At 43.4% G+C, this 27,700-nt stretch overlaps 2 protein-coding genes across 4 annotated transcripts in view; both read right to left on the bottom strand.

Annotated features, from left to right (window-relative positions):
* Window positions 1-27,700, bottom strand: part of FGD3 (FYVE, RhoGEF and PH domain containing 3) — a 184,924-nt gene that overhangs the window by 91,243 nt on the left and 65,981 nt on the right. The gene's annotated exons all lie outside the window — the stretch shown is intronic.
* Window positions 15,307-15,791, bottom strand: LOC123374728 (40S ribosomal protein S27-like). The gene has a single exon (XM_045024955.1). It carries the CDS (start codon window positions 15,787-15,789, stop codon window positions 15,562-15,564), a length of 228 nt encoding a protein of 75 aa, XP_044880890.1. The 5' UTR covers window positions 15,790-15,791; the 3' UTR covers window positions 15,307-15,561.

The raw sequence follows: 27,700 nt of genomic DNA, 5'->3' as shown, positions 1-27,700 counted from the left end.
TACATTATGATAAAGTGATAACGTTTAAAATGATAAAGTTGTGTTTGCTACCTTCCTTGGTGTGGAGTAGTGGCATGTGTTCTTAAAACAGAAACGCTGGATCTCCACTGAAGATGTAGCTGCACCTGGAGAGCCAGATTCTCCAGTCCATTTTATGTCACCTAGGCAGCACAAAGTGGATGGATACTAGCTGGAGCTGGCTAGTGGAAAGTGCCTCTTGTGTAAGGAAAATGACCATTGGTGTAAGGCTAGCAGAGGTGGCTCTTATCCCAGTCTCCCTACTCCCCTTTTCCTCCCACCTCTAGTATGGCCATTCTGTTGGGGGAGGGGGTTTGGGGGGGGGAATGTCAGAGCAGAATTGTACTTTGCCTGCCCTCCATTGGCAAGGGTCCCTTAGGGCACAGGCTCCAGCTGCTCTAATATCTTCTGGGTCACAGGGTTAGGTAGCTGCAAACTCACACCTCCACTGCAACCCTGGAGAGCCTGGTTGCAGAGAAGAAGTGAACTCGGAGCCTGTATTTTATGTAGTACTTAAAGATGTTATTTAACGGGCAGTGGCTAATATATTGGCGTAATAAAACTAAATTAACATTTTGGGCTTTTAAAACATCCTGCTAATTGGGCAAGCCTCATAAGATACAACACTGCATTTTCATCAAATCTTAAGCAATGGATATTTTATACTATGTACATTTGCTAAATGAGAGTTTACTAATGCTAATACACGTAATTAAAAGCTTCGGATGTAGATCACCTATACAATGTGAAGGATGAATTGAGGGCTGCATGTTGTTTCAAACTCACTTATTTCATTAGCAATAACTGATAAAGCAACAGTAAAATGGCAAATTATGAAGTTACCAAAGTATCTGAAATATTTTTGGTGTCAGTTTGTGGTGTTTCTAGTCATATTCATTAGTAGCTGGTCACTTTCTAACCTTCACATTAATCTTGTAAATAACTAGAGGGTGGTCAACATGATACTCACATTAACAAAGAAAGAAGGGTAATCCTGGGGATTACAGATCTGTGAGTCTCATCTCAGTTCCAGGAACAGCATCCCAGCGTGCAATAAATCATCCAGATGGATATAATCTGATGGGGCAATTCAGAATAGCTTTGATAAACTTTGTGTGTTTCTAACCTGTATATAATTTTGTGACTTGAAGCTAATGGACTGGTCTGGTATTGCAATTCTTATGTTGTTAAAACAGTACAGACACATAGTCTCAAGGGAATTGTTAACTTGAAATATGTTCTTTGGTTAGCATAATCAGTGTAATATAAATCAGGACTCATTCATCATAATAAAAGCCTGCTATCTGTCAAGAAAATATATTCTGTGTTCATCTGTGAAAGGACTTACAAAAGAGTGTTCTGTGGCTATTTTGCCCATTCTCCTAGAGTTTTGTCAATTATCTTCCTGGGAAAGGAAGGGCTCATGTTTTGGATATTGAGGTGCAGAGACAGAAGGCTCAAATGGTCAGACAGACTAAATTATAGCTTAAATTAAACACAAAACCCAGCAATTCTCCCACTGAAAGGAGTTTACAGTTATAAATCCACACACTGCCATGCCTCCTTGGTGGAGTTTCAGCTGACAGAGGAAGTTGTGGTCATGAATCCAGGGCACCTGATGAGGTATATTACCTGGGGCTTCCAGAAAGAGATCTTAGGTTTCCCCAACGGTTCCATGTTAGGTTAATTTCATGTAGGTGAATTAGTGTTGATGGGAGGGGATCAAAAGAAATGGAATCCATTAGCTTCTGAGTAAACCAATGTGGAACTTAGAAGAGGAGGAAGAAAGGGAAGCCAAAGATCCTGACAGGAGATGACAAAGCAGCTACTTTGGGGAAAGATAACCCTAGGAAAAACCTGCCACTGCTGTGACTTGTAATAAGGTTAATGACTGGAAAAAGGTTACATCCTAATATTGCTACAGGAAACCCTGGTAATGGGACAGTTAACATACAGAATTCTAGACTACAGAAACTAGAGAAATATGGCTCCTATTTATCATAATTTAAAAAAAAAAAAATCTCAGATGGTAAAACTGCAAACCAGAAACTCCTGTCTATAGGCAGTGAAACATCCACCTCAAGAATTACGGCTGTTCAATATCATGTACCTAAGGTATATGAAAGGAAGGGAATGATGAGTCCAAAGAGCCACAAACAGGATAAACCTTTTATTTTTCATTCATAAGAGACCAAAAATAAATGTAAAATGTAAACAAAATGCCAACAACTCCTACCCCCAAACACACTGGGAATGCTGCATTTTATTTTATTCATTTGAACATCATAAAATAGTATTGCCATAAAGTCAATTACTTTCTCTCAAGTTAAGCACTATTTATAATATTTGAGTATCAGAGGGGTAGCCGTGTTAGTCTGGATCTGTTTGATTTGTTTCCTTACTACGATACCTGCACAAGGAAATAAGGAAACAAATCAACAGAGCCAGACGTGTACCCAGAGGCCTCCTGCTACAAGACAAGCCCAAGAAAGAAACCAACAGAACTCCACTGGCCATCACCTACAGTCCTCAGCTAAAACCTCTCCAACGCATCATCAGTGATCTACAACCCATAATGATTCCTCGCTTTCACAGACCTTGGGAGGCAGGCCAGTCCTCGCCCACAGACAACCCGCCAAACTTAAGCATATTCTCACCCGCAACCACACACCGCACCATAGTAACTCTAACTCAGGAACCAACAACAAACCTCGATGCCAACTCTGCCCACATATTTACACCAGCGACACCATCACAGGACCTAACCAGATCAGCCACAACATCACCGGTTCATTCGCCTGCACGTCCACCAATGTAATATACGCCATCATGTGCCAGCAATGCCCCTCTGCTATGTACATTGGCCAGACTGGACAGTCCCTACATAAAAGGATGAATGGACACAGGTCAGATGTTAGGAATGACAATATACAAAAACCTGTAGGAGAACACTTCAACCTCCCGGGCCACACAATAGCAGATGTAAAGGTAGCCATCTTACAGCAAAAAAAACTTCAGGACCAGACTTCAAAGAGAAACTGCTGAGCTTCAGTTCATTTGCAAATCTGACACCATCAGCTCAGAATTAAACAAAGACTGTGAATGGCTAGCCAACTACAAAAGCAGTTTCTCCTCCCTTGGCGTTCACACCTCAACTGCTAGAAGAGAGCCTCACTCTCCCTGATTGAATTAACCTTGTTATCTCCAGACTGATTCTTGCCTGCATATTGATACCTGCCTCTGGAAATTTTCATTACATGCGTCTGAAGAAGTGGGTATTCACCCACGAAAGTTTATGCTCCAATACATCTGTTAGTCTTTAAGGTGCCACAGGACACTCTGTTGCTTTTTATAATATTTGAGTTAGTTTGTTTACTATCTGGAGATGGGCCCTTTTGACTGGTATCTGGAATTGAAGTAGAACTTATTGCTTTGCAACTTCAGTAGATAATAAATAAATAAACTTTGTAGACTGCAGAGAGGATACTGGCTGATCTTATATTACAGTCTACCTTTCTTTTGTAGAAGAATGTTATTCTAGTTCCCTGTTCGGTTGCTTTTTATGATGCCCGTTGTGAGCAGCATTGCTAATTCTGCTACTCCTGTCACATATGATGTCAATCTAGCTCAGGGGTTCTCGCAACAGATTTTTGGTGGCCTCAGAGTGCGGCCACCAACGCTTGCTGGTGACCGCACTGACACTTTTTCCTAAAATTATTTATTTTTTCCTAAAGTTAATGAAGTAATATGCACAGATATACATCCAAATCATTGTAATTTATTTATGTCAGGTTTTGGGGTGTTTTTGCAGACTCAATAAAAAAAAAATCATGCACAGTTATCTCTATTCTTTACTGGACCTAACAGAATAGAAACACAAGTAAGTTGCTATGCACATTCTTGTCCTTTTTTATTATTGTTTCTTTTGCTTTTTTGGTAAAAGTGGTTATCTGTATAACAATTCTGAAGTAAATTTAAAAATGCTTTGACATAATAGAAGTCCAAATAATAATGAAAAACATATCTGGTTGGCTTGGGTCTGGGGAGGGAAGGGGAAGGGAGGCATAGCTGCAGCTGGCCCGGGGCCCACCATCTGCCTGCCCGCTGCTCGCCTTCTCGCCCCCCTGCTCGCCTCCTCTCCCCACCATCTGCCCGCCCACCGTTCGCCTCCTCACTCCCCTGCTCACTCCACCGTCTGCCCGCCCGCTGCTCGCCTCCTCGCCGCTCGCCTCCTCGCCCCCCATCCGCCTGCCACTCGCATCCTCACCCCCTCCTTGCCCGCCGCTCATCTCACCACTCACCTTCTCACCCCCTCCTTGCCGCCTCACCTTGCTCCTTAAGCGTTGGAGGAGCAACAGGAAGGAAGGGGAGGGGCTGATGCTCCCCCCACCACCACTGCCCAGGCAACTGCTGTGGCCACAGGGAAACCCCGTGATGGGCACATGCGGCCATGGTGGCCGCATTTGAGAAACAGTGATCTAGCGGACATGCATACCAGCCCCTTCCTCTCTCCCCCGGCCCTCCCTTTTCTCACTGTCTTTTTATTGTTTATCATACTTCACTCGGTACATGGAGAAATGTGTTTTCTTCTCTATCTCTTGTCTTGAAGTCATGAAGATTATGATGCATGGTTTTTTATCCAGAGAAACATAATTACTCTTCCCATGGAAAAAGTCAACTAAACGTTTTGAACAGAAGCATGAATTTGTCTTGCTCTATCTGCCTCTCTCTCTCTTTCCTTTGGTAAATCTAAAATTACTGTTGATTTCCAGTTATGGGAAATGAATATGCAATACCCAACAGTGTTTACTTCAGATACGGTTGGATTTCTCTCTCTACAAACTGAGTGTACATTTTGAAAAACTTGAGAACTACCCTTGTTAAGAAAAATATCTCATAGTTGGCTAATTATATTCCATGATAGGTTTCCAGCATCATGTTGCAGGAATTTTAAATCATCTTACTGTAAACCTATTTTCCGTGTCCATATGTATATTTCATTTCAGCCTTGAAAAGTGCTTAATATTATTGTGTAAGTTTTATTTCTAGTCAAAATAGTAGGTATGTTAAGGTATTACACAAATTCTGGGGGTTCACAGAAGAACTATTAAACTAATGAAAGTGACAATGTTTTAGCTAGGAGGATAAGAACAACTATTTAAGCCTATGCAATCTGAAGCAGATGCAGCTATCTGCATGCAGGTACGAATATTTAAAGAGAGATCACTAACTTGGGTACAGTTTGGTCATATGATAACAGTTTCAGATTGGCATATGGGAAATACAGAAACATCAGTTACACATAAAACTTTAATTCTGGCATCAATCTACAGTCACTGACTATGTAGATCTAGTAGTTCCAGATTGCTATTAGAGATATAGAAACATAATTTAAAGGCAAAAATTCTAACATTTGAACTAAGTAACAACAGGACAAATATATGAACATTCTTGGAAATTAAAAATAAAAAAGAAGCTAAGTTTAGTTTTAAAAACACTTAAGAGCTTATTACCCAAGAGATAATGTTTGTAACATAAATGTTGGTAGCAGAATCTACCTTTTAAGAATATGGGCAATTATTTGGATATCAATGATGTCTCGGGGTAAAGGAGTGGTTAGTAGCTGTTTTAACCCTTGTGATTCTTGCTCACTTAGAGAAATGACTGCCAGCTTGAGATCCAGGTAGGAATGTCTCCCTGTGGAACGTGGACAAAGGGGCCTTAGGAAAGATAGGTTGCCTTCCTTTGGAGAATGGAGCCTTCTCAAGGAATAAGCATATGAGCCTCACATTTGAGACAGCAGGGATGTTGGCATTAGTGGAACATGGCCACCTTTGTCTTGACTTCCCAATCCTGTGCTTCCGTAAACACACAGTTTGCTCAAGCATTGCAATGGCTTTGTGTGTTCTTGTCTCTCATCTCCTCAACTGAACTGTATGTGGCCTCCTCTTGATCAAGGAAAAGGTAACTAGTGACTACCTATGATACCACATCCTGATTTATAAATGAAGTGAAAGCATTTCTGCTCTCTGGCCTTGTATAAGTCTGTCGCTAGTTTGACCTGAGAACACACTAATTTTTTTTCCATTTTAGCTCTCTGTTTCCTTCTAATTTCCCTTCTAAGTGAGGCTTCTTTTTTCTATGTAGGCCTAATCCTGGTTGCATGTGGCACTGTACACAGTTTAACATGCCTATAGCGTCTTTCTTATCTTCTCTTGTATCATGAATGTAGTCTTGGCTCTCTTCTACTCCAGTAGCTTCCTGCCTTACCGTTCAGCTTCAGTTAGAGTGTGCTTACCAGCATAATTTCCTTTTTGTAGAGCAAAGCTTTTATTTCTGTTTGTCAGGGAAAAATGACCTTCTACAAAACCAACAGTAAATTATGCTTTTTGTTGTGAAGTGTGGTTTAAAGATTCTCTGTAGATAATGAGTTGGTTTGATCCTGTATTTCACCTAGAAAGATACTGATACGTTTCTCTTTTGGTGTGTAGGTGGAGTGCAGTGCCAGGGACCTATAACCTTTATTAATTTGTATGTGTGTCATGACTGCTTATGGTAACTAGCTGGAGCAATATAGATAGCTATCCATGCCTTTCTGGTTTTTACAATGACCTTCTTCTGTTCCTATGTTCTCTAGCAGCTGGACATCTCTCAAGATGTAAATATTTTTCTGTCTCGTTTTTCCCCTGTAACTTAATGTATACATCAGTAGAGAATGAAAGTTGGTATTGCAAAATTGTTTAGAGTAGTGCTGTCATAAAGAGTTATATGTATAGCTCAAGATTTTCCATCAATTATACAATTGTTTCTTCAGTTATCTAAATATAGTATATAGCAAATATCTCTGAAGGAAACCCTCATAATAAATGTTTAAATAGTAGTTTGTTCAGCTAACCATAGTTATTTGAGAAAACTCTTTTTTTATTTTTAAACCACTTTGTTTCCTTAGACCATGGTTGCTGTTTGTCAACAGGAGCAAATCAGCCTATGCAAGATAGTTCTTAATTGTTTCTCTGTTTAGTCTCTGCATCTATACAGAGCAATAAATAGCATGTATTTATAAAGACTGTATCTTGCTAGACAAGTGTAATTTGTTGTGTTTGTTAGTGATAGAATTTTAAAAATGGGGTAACAGTATAGTTCTGTAAAAGAACAACACAGGGAACGTAGTACACATGTTGTTGTGAAGCATTTGATAGAAGATGTCATGAAATGTTTGCTGAAAAGTTAATTCTGGTTGATTTGCATTAGGAAAATTTGCTACGTGGATAGAAAACTGGTTGAATGACCATAAAGTAAAGGTAACAATAAACCATCTGTCAAACGAAGGGGGCAAGTAGGGGAGTTCTAGTGGTGGTCTACAGTTGTTTGTTAGGTCTGGTCCTGTTTAATATTTTAGTTAATAATCGGGAAGTAGACGTGAACAGCACTTCAGTGGAATTTCAGATATGATACTGAAATGAGAGAAGCTGTAAATAATTGTCAAGAGAAACAAAACAAAAGGATCTAAAGAGTTTAGAGGTAAAATCTTGGCCCCATTAAGTCAGTGGCAAAACTCCTGTTGGCATCAGTAAGGCAGTATTTCACCTTAGAAATATAAGCAGAGAAAAGGAGATTACTCACTTTGTGCAGTAACTGACGTTCTTCGAGATGAGCATCCCTGTATGTGCTCCACTCCAAGTTAAGGTGCGTCCCTGTGCCTTTGCTCGGAGAGTTTTACAGCAGTGCCTGTATGGGCCTCATGCGCCGCTGGTGTCTCAATAGCACGTGTGTGACTCGCACTCAGTTCCTTCACTACAAGAGAGCCTGCTCCAAACTCCAAAGTAGAGGGGAGGAGGGTGGATAGTGGAGCACCCACAGGGACACTCATCTTGAAGAACGTCGATTACTGCACCTGGTGAATAACCTCCGCTTCTTGTTCGAGAGATGTCCCTGTGGGTGTTCCATTCCAGGTGACTTAAAAGCAGTATCTCTTAGGATGGTAGGGATTTCAGATCTGTTAAGAAAGCCATTGACAGCACAGCTCAGCCCACTCAAGTATCTTTTAATGGTCCTTGTACGAGAGCAGAACGTTTGGCAACATGTGCTCCGGAGCCCAGGTGGCAGCCTTGCAGATGTCTGTGAATGAAATGTTAGGTAGAAATGCAACAGATGTTGACACGAATCTAGTAGAGTGTGTTTTGATTGAAGTTGGAGGTTGTATTTGCTTTAATTGGTAGCATAAGCGGATGCAGTGTGATACCATTTAGATAGTCTTTGGGTGGATATCGATTTGCCCCCAGATCATTCAGCTATTGAAATAAAAAGTTTAGGGGAAGCCCTAAATTAGCGGTTCTCAGGAGAACTGTGGAGCCCTGTGCTGAAAGCCGATGCCCTGAGCCCCAGCGCTGAAGCTGGGAGCAGCACAGGGCTGAAGCTGGCACCCCTCTCCCCACACTGAAGCTGGGAGCTGCACTGGGAGCCCCCCACCCGCCTGTACACAGCCACTAGTTACCCTCTGCCTGCACCCTGAGCTACTCCCCTCACTTTACACAGCCCCTAGCTACTCCCTCCCTGCACTCTGAGCAGTTTTCAAACTGTTTTAACTGAGTCCCCCATCTGAGTTAGATTTTTTGGTTGTGTGCCCCACACAGCCCGGGTGGCCTCCTGAGGGAGTCAGAGGGTTGAGTTGGCGCTCCCTCCCTGGACCCTGCTGTGCCCTTGCCCCCTCAAAATAGAAGTAAAACTATGCCTATGCCCAAGGGTCGTCCCCCACCCCCGGCCCAGAGCCTCGTGCTCCCCCCTCCCAGCCCCCAACCAGGCCCTGGCATTTTTGTAGCATGTTGGGCCGGGGGGGGGGGGGGGGGGGGCTCAGAAATAAAAAAGTTGAGAATCCCTTCCCTAAACGACTTAATCCTATGCAAATAAAAAGATAATGCCCTGTGAACTTCAAGGCTGTGCACTGACATTTCAAATGTATTCACATGTAGTTTAGGAAAGAATGTTGGTAGACGAACAGGTTCGTTGAGGTGGAAGGACGAAGGCACCTTAGGGAGAAATTTAGGATGCGTTCGAAGTGTGAGTTTATTTTTTTAAAAGGCAGTTACGGAGGTTCAGCCATGAGCGATTCAAGCTCTCCGCGTCTGGCAGATGTAATTGCCACTAAAAATGCAGTTTTCATGGATAGGTGCAGGAGGGTGCAGGTCGCTAACAGTTCATAAGGTTTGTGCATCAAGACTATGAAGACCAAGTACAGGTCCTATGGTTGGGTGAGTGGTCAGATGTCTGGGTACAGCGTTTGGATGCCCTTGAGGAATCGCTTTGTGACAGGGTGGGCAAAGATAGTAGGGTTATCGATCTATTGGTGAAATGCTGTGATTGCCATTAGATGTACTTTTATTGAGCTAAAAGAAAGCCCAGATAATTTAAGTTCTAGAAGATAGTCTAGTATAAGTGGAAGAGGGGTGGAAGCAGGAGTGGTCTGTCTGGTGGAACACCACGTGGTGAAGCTAATCCATTTACGAAGATATTATAGAATGTGCCCTGCTGTGTAATAGTGCTGTTCGGACCTGTTCGGAACGGCCTAGTTCTTCATTAGAGAACCACTGAGGAGACATGTTTTGAGGTGGAGCATCGCTATATTGGGGTGGTGTAACTGGCCCCTGCTTTTGGATAATAGGTCTGGAACAGGGGGCTGGGGGGGAGCGCGAGATCGGGGCACAAGTAGACATTCATGTTACAAATGGATACCACGCCTGTCTGGGCTATGTAGGAGCTATTAGGATGATCTTGGCCCTGTCTGTCCATATCTTCTGTACCACCCTGTGTAGAAATGGTATCAGTGGGAATACATATAACATATTGTCAGTCCACGTGATCATGAATGCGTCTCCCATGGAGTGCTTTCCCAGACCCATTCTGGAGCAGAATCTGGGGCATTTCGTGTTAGTCACAGTTGCAAAAAGATTTAGTTGTGGACAACCCCAACTGTGGAAGATGCCGTGCAAGATGGTATTGTTTAGCTCCCACTCGTGATCAAGGGGGAAAGATCGACTGAGCTCGTCTGCCGGGGTATTCTGTGACCCGAGTAGGCATGAGGCTGAGATGTGGATATTGTGTTGGAGGCACCAATTCCAAAGTTTCATAGCCTCGGTGCATAGTGAATGGGATCGAGCTCTTCCTTGTCTGTTTATGTAAAACATACATGTGATGTTGTCTGTCATGACCCTGATCTTGTGGTTCTTGATGAGTGGGAGAAAGTGGAGTTCTAGAAGATTTATATGAAGCGTGGTTTCTGTAGGAGACCATAGGCCCTGAGTCATATGATGTCCCTTTTTTTCCCCCCAGCCAATGTGGGATGCCTCTGTCGTGATTATAAGCGAGGGAGGATCCTGCAAGAATGGAACTCTGGAGCACAGGTTGTGGGGTAGAGTCCACCATATTAGCGAGTCTTTGACCTTGGGAGGCACAGTTAGTAGTCTGTTTAGTCTGTGCACATTTGGTTTGTAAGCAGTGGCCAACCAGCTTTGTAGGCATTGCATGTACAGGCATGCATTGCTGACTATGAATGTGCATGCGGCCATGTGGCCTAGAAGTTGCAGGCATTCGTGTGCAGTGACCTGTGGATTGTTCTGCACCCTGGCAACAAGAGTCTTTATGGTGTGGAATCTGTCCTTTGGGAGTGATGCAAGCCCCATTGTCGAATCGAGGTGGGCGCCTAGGTACTCTAGTTGCTGGGTAGGATGTAGTGTAGATTTGTTTATGTTTATTTGTAGGCCAAGACCTGAAAGCAATCTGTGGTCATCTGAGCAGCTCGAATGGCTTCTGAATGGGTAGGAGACTTCAGGAGACAATTGTCCAGGTAAGGAAAAATGATTATTCCCTTTTATCTGAAGTGTGCAATTACTACCGCGAGAATTTTTGAGAAAACGCTGGGTGCTGTTGAAAGGCCAAAGGGTAAAACCTTGTACTGGTAATGATCTGTGCTCAAAACAAATCTGAGAAAACGTTTGTGGGAAGTATGTACAGTGACGTGAAAACAAGCACCCTGGGGGTTGAAGGCTGAAAACAAATCTCCCTGCTCCAGCGCCAGAATTACTGTTGTTAGGATGACCATCCTGAATGTCTGTTTCTTGACTAACTTGTTTAGTCATCGGAGATCGAGAATGGGTCGTCACCCCCCACTTTTCTTTTGTGTTATAAAATAGTGGGAGTAAAACCCCTTCCCTCTGTGTTGAGTGGGTACCATCTCCACTGCTCCCAGTTGTAGATGATGATGTACCTCTTGATGGAGCAAGTGGTCGTGAGAGGGCTCCGTGAAGAGGGACCGGGGGAGGGGGAGGGGATATGGACAGGAACAGGATGGTATAGCCCAATCAGATGACTTCTAGGGCCCATCTGTCCATAGTGATAGCTACCCAGTTGGTAAGGAATGGGAGCAGACACTGTCCAAAAGGGTGGATGGTTGAAGTGAGCTCTGGAGTAGGTGGGAGATTTTCTATACACTTGACCAAGGCTTCAAAATCTGCTTGTTAGATGGAGGAGGTTGAGACGCTGCTGGTGGTGGGTGAATCATAGAAAATCAGGGTTGGAAGAGACCTCAGGAGGTCATCTAGTCCAACCCCCTGCTCAAAGCAGGACCAATTCCCAACTAAATCATCCCAGCCAGGGCTTTGTCAAGCCTGACCTTAAAAACCTCTAAGGAAGGAGATTCCACCACCTCCCTAGGTAACCCATTCCAGTACTTCACCACTCTCTGAGTGAAAAAGTTTTTCCTAAATCCAACCTAAACCTCCCCCACTGCAACTTGAGACCATTACTCCTTGTTCTGTCATCGGGTACCACTGAGAACAGTTTAGATCCATCCTCTTTGGAACCCCCTTTCAGGTAGTTGAAAGCAGCTATCAAATCCCCCCTCATCCTTCTCTTCTGCAGACTAAACAATCCCAGTTCCCTCAGCCTCTCCTCATAAGTCATGTGCTCCAGCCCCCTAATCATTTTTGTTGCCCTCTGCTGGACTCTTTCCAATTTTTCCACACCCTTCTTGTAGTGTGGGGCCCAAAACTGGACACAGTACTCCAGATGAGGCCTCACCAGTGTTGAATAGAGGGGAATGATCACATCCCTCGATCTGCTGGCAATGCCCCTATTTATACAGCCAACAATGCCATTAGCCTTCTTGCCAACAAGGGCACACTGTTGACTCATATCCAACTTCTCGTCCACTGTAACCCCTAGGTCCTTTTCTGCAGAACTTCTTCCTAGCCATTCGGTCCCTAGTCTGTAGCAGTACATGGGATTCTTCCTTCCTAAGTGCAGGACTCTGCACTTGTCCTTGTTGAACCTCATCAGGTTTCTTTTGGCCCAGTCCTCTAATTTGTCTAATTTGTCTTTCTGTATCCTATCCCTACCCTCCAGCGTATCTACTACTCCTCCAAGTTTAGTGTCATCTGCAAACCTGTTGAGAGTGCAGTCCACGCCATCTTCCAGATCATTAATGAAGATATTGAACAAAATCGGCCCCAGGACCGACCCTTGGGACACTCCACTTGAAACCGGCTGCCAACTAGACATGGAGCCGTTGATTACTACCCGTTGAGCCCGACGATCTACCCAGCTTTCCATCCACCTTAGAGTCTAATCATCCAGCCCATACTTCTTTAACTTGCTGGCAAGAATACTGTGAGAACCCGTGTCAAAAGCTTTGCTAAAGTCAAGAAATAACACATCCACTGCTTTCCCCTCATCCACAGAGCCAGTTATCTCCTCATAGAAGGCAATTAGGTTAGTCAGGCATGACTTGCCCTTGGTGAACCCATGCTGACTGTTCCTGATCACTTTCCTCTCCTCTAAATGCTTCAGAATTGATTCCTTGAGGACCTGCTCCATGATTTTTCCAGAGACTGAGGTGAGGCTGACTGGAACCAATGTCCCCGGATCCTCCTCCTTCCCTTTTTTAAAGATGGGCACTACATTAGCCTTTTTCCAATCATCTGGGACCTCTCCCGTTCGCCATGAGTTTTCAAAGATAATGGCCAATGGCTCTGCAATCACATCCACCAACTCCTTTAGCACCCTCGGATGCAGCGCATCCGGCCCCATGGACTTGTGCTCTTCCAGTTTTTCTAAATAGTCCCGAACCACTTCTTTCTCCACAGAGGGCTGGTCACCGTCTCCCAATACTGTGCTGCCCAGTGCAGCAGTCTGGGAGCTGACCTTGTTTGTGAAGACAGAGGCAAAAAAAGCATTGAGTACATTAGCTTTTTCCATATCCTCTATCACTAGGTTGCCTCCCTCATTCAGTAAGGGGCCCACACTTTCCTTGACTTTCTTCTTGTTGCTAACATACCTGAAGAAACCCTTCCTGTTACTCTTAACATCTCTTGCAAGCTGCAACTCCAAGTGTGATTTGGCCTTCCCGATTTCAGTCCTGCATGCCTGAGCAATATTTTTATACTCCTCCCTGGTCATTTGTCCAAGCTTCCACTTCTTGTAAGCTTCTTTTTTGTGTTTAAGATCAGCAAGGATTACACTGCTAAGCCAAGCTGGTCGCCTGCCATATTTACTATTCTTCCTACACATCGGGATGGTTTTTTCCTGCAACCTCAATAAGGATTCTTTAAAATACAGCCAGCTCTCCTGGACTCCTTTCCCCCTCATGTTATTTTCCCAGGGGATCCTGCCCATCAGCTCCCTGAGGGAGTCAAAGTCTGCTTTTCTGAAGTCCAGGGTCTGTATTCTACTGCTCTCCTTTCTTCCTTGTGTCAGGATCCTGAACTCGACCATCTCATGGTCACTACCTCCCAGGTTCCCATCTACTTTTGCTTCCCCTACTAACGCTTCTCTGTTTGTGAGCAGCAGGTCAAGAAGAGCTCTGCCCCTAGTTGGTTCCTTCAGCACTTGGACCAGGGAATTGTCCCCTACATTTTCCAAAAACTTCCTGGATTGTCTGTGCACCACTGTATTGCTCTCCCTGCAGATATCAGGGTGATTAAAGTCTCCCATGAGAACCAGAGCCTGCGATCTAGTAACTTCTGCTAGTTGCCAGAAGAAAGCCTCGTCCACCTCATCCCCCTGGTTTGGTGGTCTATAGCAGACTCCCACCATGACATCACCCTTGTTGCTCACACTTCTAAACTTAATCCAGAAACTCTCAGGTTTTTCTGCAGTTTCATACTGGAGCTCTGAGCAGTCATACTGCTCTCTTACATACAATGCAACTCCCCGACCTTTTCTGTCCTGCCTGTCCTTCCTGAACAGTTTATATCCATCCATGACAGTACTCCAGTCATGTGAGTTATCCCACCAAATCTCTGTTATTCCAAATCACATCATAGTTCCTTGACTGTGCCAGGACTTCCAGTTCTCCCTGCTTGTTTCCCATGCTTCTTGCATTTGTGTATAGGCACTTAAGATAACTCGCTGATCGTCCCGTTTTCTCGGTCTGAGACAGGAGTCCTCCCCTCTTGCACTCTCCTGCTTGTGCTTCCTCCTGGTATCCCATTTCCCCACTTACCTCAGGGCTTTGGTCTCCTTCCCCCGGTGAACCTAGTTTAAAGCCCTCCTCACTAGGTTAGCCACTAGGTGGTGGTGCTGTTGAGGTCTATTTCTCTGGCGTTGGTGCTGCTGCTGGTCTTTGATGTTGTTGTGTGTACACCGGATACCTAGGGCGTTTGTTAAGGCTGATATCTGTATTGTCTTCTTCTTGCGGCAGGTATGTGGATGCCGAGGGAGTAGCCCGTGAGTCTTTCATGGTGTGCCACACCTCATTAGTTTTTGCTGCAAACAGCTTCTCCCTTTTGATGGCGAGATCGCCGATGGTGTTCTGTATCCCCCGTGGGAATGAGGAGATGAACCATTTGGCTCGGCACATGACCACAGCCGACGTGGTGGCAGTGTCAGAAGCAGCAAGGGCGCCTGAAGAGCTGTGTGAGATATGATCTGCCCATCAGAGACGACAGCTTTGAATTGTTGTCATTTATGTTCAGAAACGTCATTAATAAATTCCATGAATTTACCATAGTTCCTGTGATCGTACTTCACTAATAGGACCGCATAGTTTGCCACTCTAAATTGTAAAGTAGAAGACGAGTAAACTTTGTGGCCAAATAAGTCCATCCTCTTACTCTCCCTATCGGATAGAGTGGACCGAAAGTGTGGCTCTTTGTTTCTTTGATTGGCTGCTTCAACTACCAGCAAGTTGGGTGCTGGGTGAGTAAAGAGGAATTCGGAACCCTTGGAAGGGACATAATATTTGCAGTCCACTCTCTTGTGGGTTGGGGTATCATGGCTGGGGTCTGCCATATGGTCTTTTTTTTTTTAAATCCAAAATTTATTGACAGTCAGATGGGTGAGGCTACAGGGACAGTATGAAAGTCATGTTCTCCCCTCACATTCTAGAGACATCTTTAAAGCCTTCTGTTCACATCTTGACACTTAATGTTGCTCTGTGGCTGAATCCCATGCTCTTGAACCATCTGTATTTGTCTGTGCAGCCAACTGTGCAGGTAGTCTCACCTGTCTCAGACACACTTTCATTTAGTGCTGCTTTCGTCTGAAGGAGCATTATTCTGTAAGCCTTGCCTTTCCTCCAGTGGGCTGGCACAGCACAGTTGAGCAGCCAGCACACAGAACTACAGACTGAGCATGGCTGAATACAGTGGTGATTTTATAGCAACCTGGACACTTCACATCCATGAAGTAGGAGTTGGGACTCTGGACCAGACGCTTCTTCTTGTGTTTCCACTTCTCCTCCTCGGGGGTGGGATGCAGCAGGTCTTTCCCCAGAGGCATGTTCGTATGGAGTCTTGGCAGGTTCCAGGATAGCGCCATTGATAGGCAGTGCAATCTTGGAAGAAGCAGAGGTTTGTAAAATGTCGGTTAGCTCATGCTGATTCTCTGACACCTCCTTGAGAGGAATCTTTAGATCATCAGCAACTCTTTGAAAGAAAGCAACAAAGAATCCTGTGGCACCTTATAGACTAACAGATATGTGGAACATGAGCTTTCGTGGGTGAATACCCACTTCGTCAGACACATGTGGTGGAAATTTCCAGAGGCAGGTATAAATATGCAGGCAAGAATCAGTCTGAATGAGGTTAGTTCAATCGGGGAGGATGAGACCCTCTTCTAGCAGTTGAGGTGATAACACCAAGGGAGGAGAAACTGCTTTTGTAGCTGGCTAGCCATTCACAGTTTTTGTTTATTCCTGAGCTGATGGTGTCAAATTTGCAAATGAACTTAAATTCAGCAGTTTCTCTTTGGAGTCTGATCCTGAAGTTTCTTTGCTGCAGGATGGCTACCTTTACATCTGTTATTGTGTGTTCAGGGAGGCTGAAGTGTTCTCCTACAGGTTTTTGTATATTGCCATTCCTAAAATCCTTTTATATAAGGATTGTCCAGTTTGGCCGATGTACATAGCAGAGAGGCATTGTTTGCACATGATGGTGTATATTACATTGGTGGACATGCAGGTGAATGAACCGGTGATTTTGTGGCTGATCTGGTTAGGTCCTGTGATGGTGTCGCTGGTGTAAATATGTGGGCAGAGTTGGCATCGAAGTTTGTTGCATGGATTGGTTCCTGAGTTAGAGTTACTATGATGCGGTGTGTGGTTGCGGGTGAGAATATGCTTAAGGTTGGCGGGTTGTCTGTGGGTGAGGACTGGCCTGCCTCCCAACGTCTGTGAAAGCGAGGGATAATTGTCCAGGATGGGTTGTAGATCACTGATGATGCGTTGGAGAGGTTTTAGCTGAGGACTGTAGGTGATGGCCAGTGGAGTTCTGTTGGTTTCTTTCTTGGGCTTGTCTTGCAGCAGGAGGCTTCTGGGTACATGTCCGGCTCTATTGATTTGTTTCCTTATTTCCTCGTGCACTGGGATTCCCTAACTGTGGGGGGGCGATAGATGGAACCCATATCCCTATCTTGGCACCGGAGCGCCAGGGCACCCAGTACGTAAACCGGAAGGGGTACTTTTCAATGGTGCTGCAAGCACTGGTGGATCACAAGGGACGTTTCACAAACATCCACGTGGGATGGCCAGGGAGGGTTCATGACGCTCGCGTATTCAGAAGCACTACTCTGTTTAAACGGCTGCAGCAAGGGAATTACTTCCCAGACCAGAAAATAACAGTTGGGGATGTTGAAATGCCTGTCGTTATCCTGGGGGACCCAGCCTACCCCTTGATGCCATGGCTCATGAAGCCATACAAAGGCAGCCTGGACAGTGGTCAGGATCTGTTCAATTACAGGCTGAGCAAGTGCAGAATGGTGGTGGAATGTGCATTTGGCCGTTTAAAGGCGCGCTGGCGCACATTACTGACTCGCTCAGACCTCAGCCAAACCAATGTCCCCTATGTTATTGCTGCTTGCTGTATTCTCCACAATCTCTGTGAGAGTAAGGGGGAGACCTTTATGGCGGGGTGGGAGGCTGAGGCAAATCACCTGGCCGCTGATTATGCGCAGCCAGACACCAGGGAGATTAGAAGAGCACACCAGGAAGCGGTGCGCATCAGAGAAGCTTTGAAAACGAGCTTCATCAATGGCCAAGGTACAGTGTGACTGCTGTGTTGTTGATGAACACCCACCCCCCCTTGATTGACTCATTCCCTGTTAGCAACTCACCCTCCCCCTTCGAGTACAGCTTACTTATGCAAATAAAGTCACTCGTTTAAAAATCATGAATTCTTTATTAATTCATTATAAAAAGAGGGAGAGAAGTAAGGGTGTGGTTTGGGAGGAGGATAGGAGGGATGCAGAAGGCCATTAAAAAAATTTCACAGTAATGATAGCCTTCTGGTTGGGCTGTCCACGGGGGTGGAGTGGGCAGGTGCACGGAGCCTCCCCCCACGCGTTCTTACACGTCTGGGTGAGGAGGATGTGGAACATGGTGAGGGTTGAGGGTGGTTATACAGGGGCTGCAGCGGCACTCTGTGATCTTGCTGCCGTTCCTGAAGCTCCACCAGACGCCGGAGCATGTCAGTTTGATCACGCAGCAGCCCCAGAGTTGCATCCCGCCACCGCTGATCTTCCTGCCGCCACCGCTGATTTTCCTGCCGGTCTTCCTGCCGCCACCTCTCATCTCGGGTGTCCCTCCTGTCCTCACGTTCACTGGCATCTTTCCTGTAATTTGATACCACGTCCTTCCACTCATTCAGATGAGCTCTTTCATTGCGTGTAACTTCCATAATATCCGAGAACATTTCATCTCGCGTCTTCTTTTTCCTCCGCCTTATCTGTGCTAGCCTTTGGGATGGAGGAGGGACGCTTGAAAAATTTGCAGCTGCATGAGGGAGAGAAATATTTTAAAAGATACATTTTACAGAACAATGGTTATACTCTTTCACAGTGAACAGTACTATTCACCTTACATAGCACATGTGATTTCCCTACAAGGTCGCATTTTTCATCTTAATACTGAGTGCCTGCAGCTCTGGAGTTACAGATCTCACAGACACAGGTCCGGGCATCAGAATTCAGCTTGCATGCGGCCATGGTAAGCCACTGTCTTTCGGCTTCTGTAGTGATTTACCCCTCCCCCCAACGCATGGCTAATACCACGCTAGCTCCCTGCTAATCAACACCCTTCCCACCCCCACCCCCCACCCACTGCATGGCTGGTAGCTTGGGGAAGAGCCCCGGTGACCAAACACAAAAAAGATCATTGGCATTTCACTCCTCCCCTCCCCCCACTTGGCTACGTGCAGGAAAGGATTTTTTTTTAAGCTGCTGCAGTCCACGAACCCAGTAGGAAAATGGCCATCCCCCTTACTTAAATTCCTGATTTTTAAACCAGGTTATCCTGAACGATATCACTTTGCTGAGGATAACACAGCGAGATAAAGAACGGATGCTTCTTGAATGCCAGCAATCACCGGGACCATACGCTGCTATGCTTTGCCATGCAATGATACCTGATTACTTGCTACATGCATGGCGTGGTAAAGTGTCCTACCATGGTGGGCGGAACAAGGCTGCCTTGCCCAGAAACCTTCTGCAAAGGCTTCTGGAGTACCTACAGGAGCGCTTCATCGAGATGTCCCTGGAGGATTTCCTCTCAATCCCTGGACATGTTAACAAACTTTTCTAAGTAACTATACTGTCTGCGAATGCACCCCAAGTCCTCAGGGCAAATCAATCATTAAAAAACGCTTGCTTAAAAAACAATGTTTGCTATTTGCAAAGGTACACTCACCAGAGGTCCCTTCCATGGCGTCATTGTCTGGGATAGTTGCTTGGGAGGGCTGGGAGGAGGGTAATTCCGTCAGGGTAAGAAAAAGCTCCTGGCTGCCGGGGCTCACGGAGTGCTGTGTGCTCTCTGCTAGGTCATCCTCCTCTTCTTCATCTTCATCTTCCCCGTCCGCATAATCCTCAGACATGGCAGAGATTACAACCCCCACCTCGGAATCCACGGTCAGGGGTGGGGTACTTGTGGCGCAGCCCCCTAAAATTGCATGCAGCTCAGCATAGAAGCGGCATGTTTTTCGACCTGCCCCGGACCTTCCGTTTGCTTCTTTGGTTTTCTGGTAGGCTTGTCTGAGCTCCTTAACTTTCACTCTGCACTGCACTGAGTCCCTGCTGTGGCCTTTATCCGTCATAGCCTTAGAAATTCTTTCAAATACTTTTTCATTTCGTCTTTTGGAACGCAGTTCTGTTAGCACTGAATTCTCTCCCCATGTAGCGATCAGATCCAGTACCTCCCGTGCAGTCCATGCTGGGGCTCTTTTTCGATTCTCAGGAGACTGCATTGTTACCTGTGCAGATGAGCTGTGCGTGGTCACCTGTGCTGATGAGCTCTCCACGCTGGGGAAGCAGGAAATGAATTTCAAAAGTTCGCGGGGCTTTTCCTGTCTACCTGGCCAGTGCATCAGAGTTCAGAATGCTGTCCAGAGCGGTCACAGTGGTGCACTGTGGGATACCACCCAGAGGCCAATACCGTCGATTTGCGGCCACACTAACCCTATTCCGATATGTTAATCCCGATATTAGCGCTACTCCTCTCGTCGGGGAGGAGTACAGAAACCGATTTAAAGAGCCATTAAAATCGATATAAGGTGCTTCCTAGTGTGGACGGGTGTGGCGTTAAGTCGGTTTTACGCTCCTAAAACCGGTTTAAACGCCTAGTGTAGACCAGGCCTGGGCCATACAAACGCTATTGAGACACCAGTGGCATGTGCGGCCCATACAGGCACTGCTGTAAAACTCTCCGAGCAAAGGCACAGGGACCCACCTTAACCTGGAGTGGAGCACATACAGGGACCTCTCTCGAAGAACAACAACAAAATGAGGTTCATCTAGGAAAAATGCAAGTGAATATGTCTGGGGGAAAGAATAATCCAAAACACAAGTTAACCTGGGGGAGGGAGGGTGAAGGGAGAATCCTTGGAAAGCGGAGATACCAAAGGAGACCAAGATGTGATGGTAAAATATGCGTGGCACCTGGCAGTTCCAAAAATATATGTAGAGCCCTGCATGGATACAAATTTTGTATCCACATCCGATCTGCAAACATGGTCTATGGATATAAAGCATATCTGCAGATTTGCAGGCCTATAAATATATGTACAGATAATATTTCTTAGACAGAACACATCTGAATACTTGCATTTAAAATTGTATTGAATAAATCATATTTGCTGTACAGCCCTCACAGCTCTACCAATAACTAATTTTCATAAAGTTTTCACCTCATTATTCCATATTGTTCTTTTATTGATGGAAAATACTTAATATGTAAGATGTGCATATTGGGAAAGCTGTATTATCAAGGAGAAAGGACAACTGGAAATAATGGAGACAGATAAGAATAAAAGTGATTATAACAAATTTAGAGGCTATTAAGAAAAATACAAAACACATTCACTGCAAAAGAAAAAGAGAGGGGGAAAAGGTTATTTCTGATTCTGAATGCTTCTTGTAATTAATTCAGATTTTTGGATCTTTTAAATTCATCGACAATAAAAGTTAAAACATTATTTCTACTAACACAATTGTAGATATGATAAAAGAAAATGGTAAAAATCAAATGAATTAAATTTGAATTATAAAATAATTTAATGATGAAGTTTAATTTTTATGAAGGCCAGTCCCTCAAAATGTTTAAAGAGTAAGTGTTAGATTAAATTTACCATACAATGAAGTCAATTAGCTCTAACGGATATCTTCCCACTGATTTAAAAAAAATTCAAGAACAAAAATGAAAGTGGATCTTTAAAACTGAAAGCGTACAAATGAGAGTAATAATCAAGAAATGTTACAAAAATAACTAGTAAGTCTGTCAGTCTCTTAGTAGAATAATGTTAAATCTTAGAGTCTTCATATGTCTACTGCAACCCAGCCGAAGCCTTTCAAGAAAAACAAGGATTGCACTGAATTTTGATTATGTTGTCTGTAAGCCATATCCAGTTTTCAGGGTGAAACAATGTAATAAAAATGGCTTAACCTGCAGCCATTCTATAACGTCCATTCATGAGCAGCTGCCTGCATACATTATACTTTACAAAAGCCACTATAACACAGGAACAGCAACAGTACTTCACATTAGGCAAGCCAGTCCCTTACTTTTCCTCCTCACTTCTCTAAAAAATAGAGCGAATGGAAGGTACATTGCATGAGTCTGTGTTGCTCACCAAACACTTTTCAGATGATTGACATGCATAAAAATTGTAGCACAGTTGCAGCTCCCCAGGACTACACTGGAATACTGGGGTGGAGGGGTGTTCTGATCTCCAAACAAGCTGGGACTCAGAACAGCCTTAGTCTAAATTATCCTGCTCATAAATGAACTGGAGCAAATTAGCAAAAATCCACAGCTCAGCCCTGAGTCCAGACCTGACATCCATAAATAAATTCAAAGTCTATTGAGCCTCCCACTTTAGGCAAAGCTGACAAAGCAGCAAACTCAGAAAAGGCAGACCTGCAGCCCTTGGCAACTTTTACTGACGAAGCTAAGGCTCTGATGTTCTGTGTGGTCAATCTACTTTCTTTCTCCAGCTATACACCTACAGAGACATCAGAACAATAGTACCCACTGTAGGAATATTAAAGAAGGTTTGTATTAGACATGGTTTATATGAAAAATGACTTGTTGTTAATTGATGCCTTATAACTAAAGGTTTATGTTAGAAGTAAATTTGTGACTCTAACCTGCAAGCCACCAGCTGTGTCTGTGTGAAGCCTGCTCAAAGAAATACTTTGTATAAAACTTGTTAAACATTAATTAACTCTAAGTAAGCCAAAACAGTAGCTGTTATATTGTATAAATAGAGACCCCTCCCCCACCCTCTGTAAGTTTTCATCTCACTTTATCTTTGATTGTTAAAAGACAGGGAGTCTCACATAAATTGGTAACACCCCAAAAGGTAAAGAGACAGTGAAATAGATGTGATTAAGATAGAGAATGTATGTAAATGAGTGCCTAGTTTAAATAATGAATGAATGGTTAGGGAGTTACCAGCCTGAAGAATTCAATGTTGGCCGAAGAAGGTGTCAAGTGGATCAACCAGATGACCCCCCCCCCCCCCCCGGAGGGCAAACTGGAATCCACCCCACCACACCTCAAAGGCATTAAAAACAAACATCTGATAACATGGAGCCAGCCACCTGCTGATTGATTTAGCAACAGCAGAATGAAGCAACTCTCATGGACTGACATAGGAATAAATTCCTATAAAACTGGACTCTAAAGACTGAGGACTTGGAGTCTATGGTTCTGCTGCCAGCCTCCAGGAGCATCAGATGCATCTGACACAGACTCAGCTCCATCCTCATGACCAAGATACCTGGCCAGTAACTTGGCATGAGCAACGTCTAGGCTGGTAACTATAACACCTATACAGAACCTGAATGAATGATTGTGTAAATGAGTGTGTGTGTGTGTGTGTGTGTGTGTGTGTGTAAGGAATAAGTAGTGATAGAAATAAGTAGTAAAACAACGTTGTTTACTGTTATCTTTTGTTTTATTATGGTATTTACAATAAATGTGGCATCTTTGCCTTATCCCTCTTAATAAGATCCCGCTGGTTTTTATTATATTGGTATAACACCATCTACTAGCATATCTTCTGCAGTTATGCCCAAGCCCAACGACAGCCCGTCAGTCAGAGTAAATAATAGTGACTAACAGTGATCTCTGGGTTCATTGAACTGAAACTGAAGTCTCAAAAAGGGACAACTTTCCTACTGTTGCTCTTCAGCTATTGTGGTGGCCAGCTACAGAGGAGAAACTAACAGCATAAAAAGAAAATGTTTTGGTATAGTTTTAATTTTTTAAAAAATATCATTTGCCCAACACTTATGCTGTACTCATTAAATATCTTAATTGTCCACCTTCTGATATCTGGTTCAGTAGGAGAGCTGAAGCCAGTGCCAAAGCAACTAAAGTGACACTAGAAATTACAAAAGACACTCTCATTGCCTATCTTGCTGTGCACATACTTGCCTACTACACCTTCATTTTTGGCTTTGCTGACGCTGTTACAGAGACCGGGAGGTGTGGTGGAGGCATGATCACCAAAGGAGTACAACTGACTAGACACAAGCTACTGTTGAATGCAGAAAGAAAAACTGAAAATACAGGGAATTAATTATTTTTCTCTGGTATTTCTCAGTTACAGTAATCTTAAGGGTTGCTTATAACAATAAGTACAGAATTCTCATATGGAAATCTGGTTTATTATTCATGATTATTACGGTAGTGCCTACAGACTGACCATGAGCAGGGTTCCATTGTCCTGGGCACTGTGCACAGAAGTAGATGGTCCCTGCCCCAGAGAGCCTACAAGCTAAATAGACATGTGGGAGAGGGGTATAATACACAGACAAAGTGAACCATGTAGTAGAAGCAAATGTCACAATAAGTGCCATGATTTTAGAGGTGTGGCTAGTGAGGAAGGGTATCAACTAAAAGGAAAGAAAAGTGAAGGGAGAGGGGACTCTGAAGGGAAGGGGTGTCCCTTTAAATATCCCTCCTGATGGAGGGGTTAATGCATCTATCTCCTCTCCTTTCTCTTCCCAGCAATGGCAGAGTGCTGAGGAGGAAAAAAGTTCAAGTGGGACTCTGACAGCTTTACTGCAGGGATTAAGCCCCTTCTCAGAAGTTGGAAGACCAACAGAAGCGCGTTGTTACTGGTACTTTGACACTTCACCTCTTGGTCCTTGTCAAAACCAATGGGCAAAAATCCAATTAATTAAAAATAAAATATCTTCCAGTTCTGTAGCCAAAATGTTTTCAAATTGTCACTAAAAAGTTCATCTGAAAGATGATGAAGGTATAAGTTGGTTCTTATTTATCACAGCCACCACTACTTAACACGCTGCTATAAAGTATATACTGGTATCGTCTAGCATAATGGCACTTGGACATTTTCAGACAGCACCATTTTGTTTCAAACTAAATTCAGCATCTGGAAGATTCAGTAGAAGCATGACTCCAAAACGGTGTGAAATTCTGAATCTACCGACATTAAAGTGAGTTTTGCAATTTATTTCAATGGGGCCAGGATTTAACCCTACACTTGCCAAACAGCTTGGTCATATAAGCTTCTTCTGCATCCAACAACAGAACTTCCTTCCTTCTCATGGTCAAGCCAAAGCCTTTGGATATCTCTCATAGTCCCACAGTCCCATATTTTGGGAAGTGGAATGGAACCCAAACGTCTAGAAACATCTACTATAGGTGAATCTGGTAGTGCCACCAATACCTGAGGTTCCATAAAACTTTCCACCATAAGACCTCAGTTGTATGTAACCTTAAGTTTATCATGCCACGCTAAAGGATTTTCTGGGTTTTTTTGATTTTTTTTTTTAATTAAATCTAAAATGGTGACAACTTTGGCTTTAATCTCCCTGCCTCTCAGTTCCTAATCTATAGGATGGGGATATTACCACTTAAATTCATTAATGTTAGTGAAGCACTCAAATATTATGGTAATAGCATCACAGAAGTACCACTAAGGAAATTAGTAATTTGGTATTCAGTGATGTGTTTAGATGGCATGCATTAAATAAGACCTGGGATCACACACTGAATGTAGAGGATAAAGAGAAATATTCAGCAACTGCTCATTCATTGAACAAGACAGGAGTCCCGGGAAAAAATATTATTACGTGATCATGTATTTAAACATTATCTTAATGCATAGGAAACCTCAATTCTGAAATTTTTAACTTTTGAGTGTTTAATTGTGCAACCTTAGCATTCTTTTAATATAGTTTTTGGAACACAACTGTACATACTTAAGTCCAGAATACAAAATATGAGCACTGCTCATGCAATTTGCAAAGAATGATTCAACCAGAAATATTCCAAAACTGTATATGTACAGTTATATGAAATGTTAATGGAATCATATGTAGATTCAATTAAGTTTAAATGATACAATTCATTCCAGCTATGAAAACTATATGAAATAATATCAGCATTAACTTCTCAAGCAACAATTATAATTCAGGGCATCAAATAATGTCTTAAATTACCCTATAATAAGTGCTTCTGACTCTTATGGAGCAGTGGAAGTAAAGGATGTTTTATGTCAGAGCATTTTCAGAGTTACAACTATAAAAAGACAATTGGCTGTAACAATGCCTTGATCTCTATGAACACATTTTAAACAAACATAACTACACTTATGTTTAATATAAAAGCATAAACTTCTGGGCACAACAGTAAAGCTTGTCAGAAATGTAAAGACTAATATTTACCTGTTGTATAGTTTCCACACAACTCTCACTAAAAAGGTATTAGTTTTCAGTATTAGACAGACTCACTGCCCAAAGAAAAGAAAAAGCTTTTTTTTATTCATAGTATTGCTTAGGACCAGAACCTGATGTTCTCATTTACATTGAGTAGCATCTTATTCCTCCAAGAGTCCCAGTGACATCTTATGGAGTATAGTTTTACTCAATGTAATTAAGAGTATCAGAATCCAGCTCTTTATATTCTTTGGTATGGACATTCATCAGTTGTGCTGTTGAAGCCATCGCAGGATAGAGACCTAGCACACACAGCCTTTCTAATGCCAAGATATGACTTATCACCAATTTCAGGGAGCGCTCCTTGCTCTGCACTGACTGTACAGATAATTTTTACTTGCTCTGTCCCTCTGCTCTCTATGGAAAAAGGAAATGGTGGACCATGAAGATGGACAATAAAGATAAAGGAAAGGTGATTCTTCTGCTCAGCCATATAAAGTAATGACAGCAAATTTAGCTTTATTACTAGTAAAACATTAAAAGACCTGAGTGGTATAAATGAGAATCAGATCCTAATTTTTGAAGAACAAGGTTATTTGTAGATTTGCTAAGCTATTACCTTGTTGGTTAGTAATGAACCAACCTTTTTCTTTCCTCTATAAAATCTGATACTGACATCATTTGCTTGGGCAGCAGGAGAAAGATGTACAGGAGGCCTTGGTTCCAGGGATTCATAAGTGTGTCCACATGAACTGCCTACAGCTGCAAAAGCAAGTGACTATGATGTTCAAAGAGGATGAAAACAAGTCTATTAAGAGTCACCATCATCTGGGTATCAGGAAGCAGAATAGCGAAGGAAGGAATCTCTGCTCTCTCAGGAAAACTAATGCATCATGAGATTATCACTGTTATTAATACAGCATCATAAATGTTTATAGTATTTTATGGATAGCTACAAGACAGCATTATTACCCTGGGGAGTTTACAATCTATTAGGTCAGGCAAGGAATACTGAATATCCAGAACCAGCATAAATATTTTGGATAGGCCTACAACACAAAATGTAACTTACTCCTGTAAAGTATGATCTTAACAGGAGGCGTGTAGCCAACAGAAGGATATGAGAACAGTCTCTCCAAACGTAACTGACTCATTTTGCAGTACATTAGAAATGTGTGCTGTGGGGGAGAGGGAGAACTTCTGATCCACACTCAGCCTGCTGCTGCAGAAGTGGAGCCCAGCCACATGCTCCCTTCAACCCTAACCACCAGTGTACCGGAGGAAGGTTTTTTTTCCACAAGGAAGAGAGTCATGGAAAACAAAAGGTAGGTTTCTAGCAAAGCCAGAGGTTTCCTTTACATTTGTAGCTATCCCAGATCTGGTTGGGGAAGGAAGGAGTCTGCAGCAGGGAGTTTTTTGGGACAAAATAGGCAACAATCTTGTTGTACTGACTTATTAGCAGTACAAGTTCATGTCTTCCTCCCATCCCCCCATGTTCATCAGATATCAAGTAATGGCAATCAGTAGCCATCCAACACTGCATCATGACTCACATACTGATAATATTCAGGAAGGCAACAGACAGTGGGAGAGCAGGTACAGGGAGCTATGGCGATCGGTTATAGATAAATATATTGCTTTGTCTTGAGGAGAAAGAGCCACCTTTATAAACTGATTTAAAGAGGTACAAACCCTCATTTCAGTTGGTTTATTTTGACTTAGTTTAAACCTGTTCCCAGTAAACTTAAGCTAAATTGAAAATGAAATTGAGTGTGTCCACACAAGAGTTTGCACTGGTTTAACTGAGGGCATGTCTATAGTGCAGTCATGGGATGTGACTGCAGCTCGAGTAGACAAACCCGAGCTGCCTTTAAATTTAGCTAGCTTAGGTACCAGAGCAACAAAACTGTGGCAGTGCATGAGCTTCAGCATGGACTGTACAAGCTCACCCAGAGCCCTGGGTAATTACTCAGTACACAGTGCCATGACTTCACTGCTCCAGTACTCAAGTTAG

The sequence above is a fragment of the Mauremys mutica genome, chromosome 7, assembly GCF_020497125.1.
Source record: "Mauremys mutica isolate MM-2020 ecotype Southern chromosome 7, ASM2049712v1, whole genome shotgun sequence".
NCBI lineage: Eukaryota > Metazoa > Chordata > Testudines > Geoemydidae > Mauremys > Mauremys mutica.
This window is presented reverse-complemented; position numbering and strand designations above follow the sequence as displayed.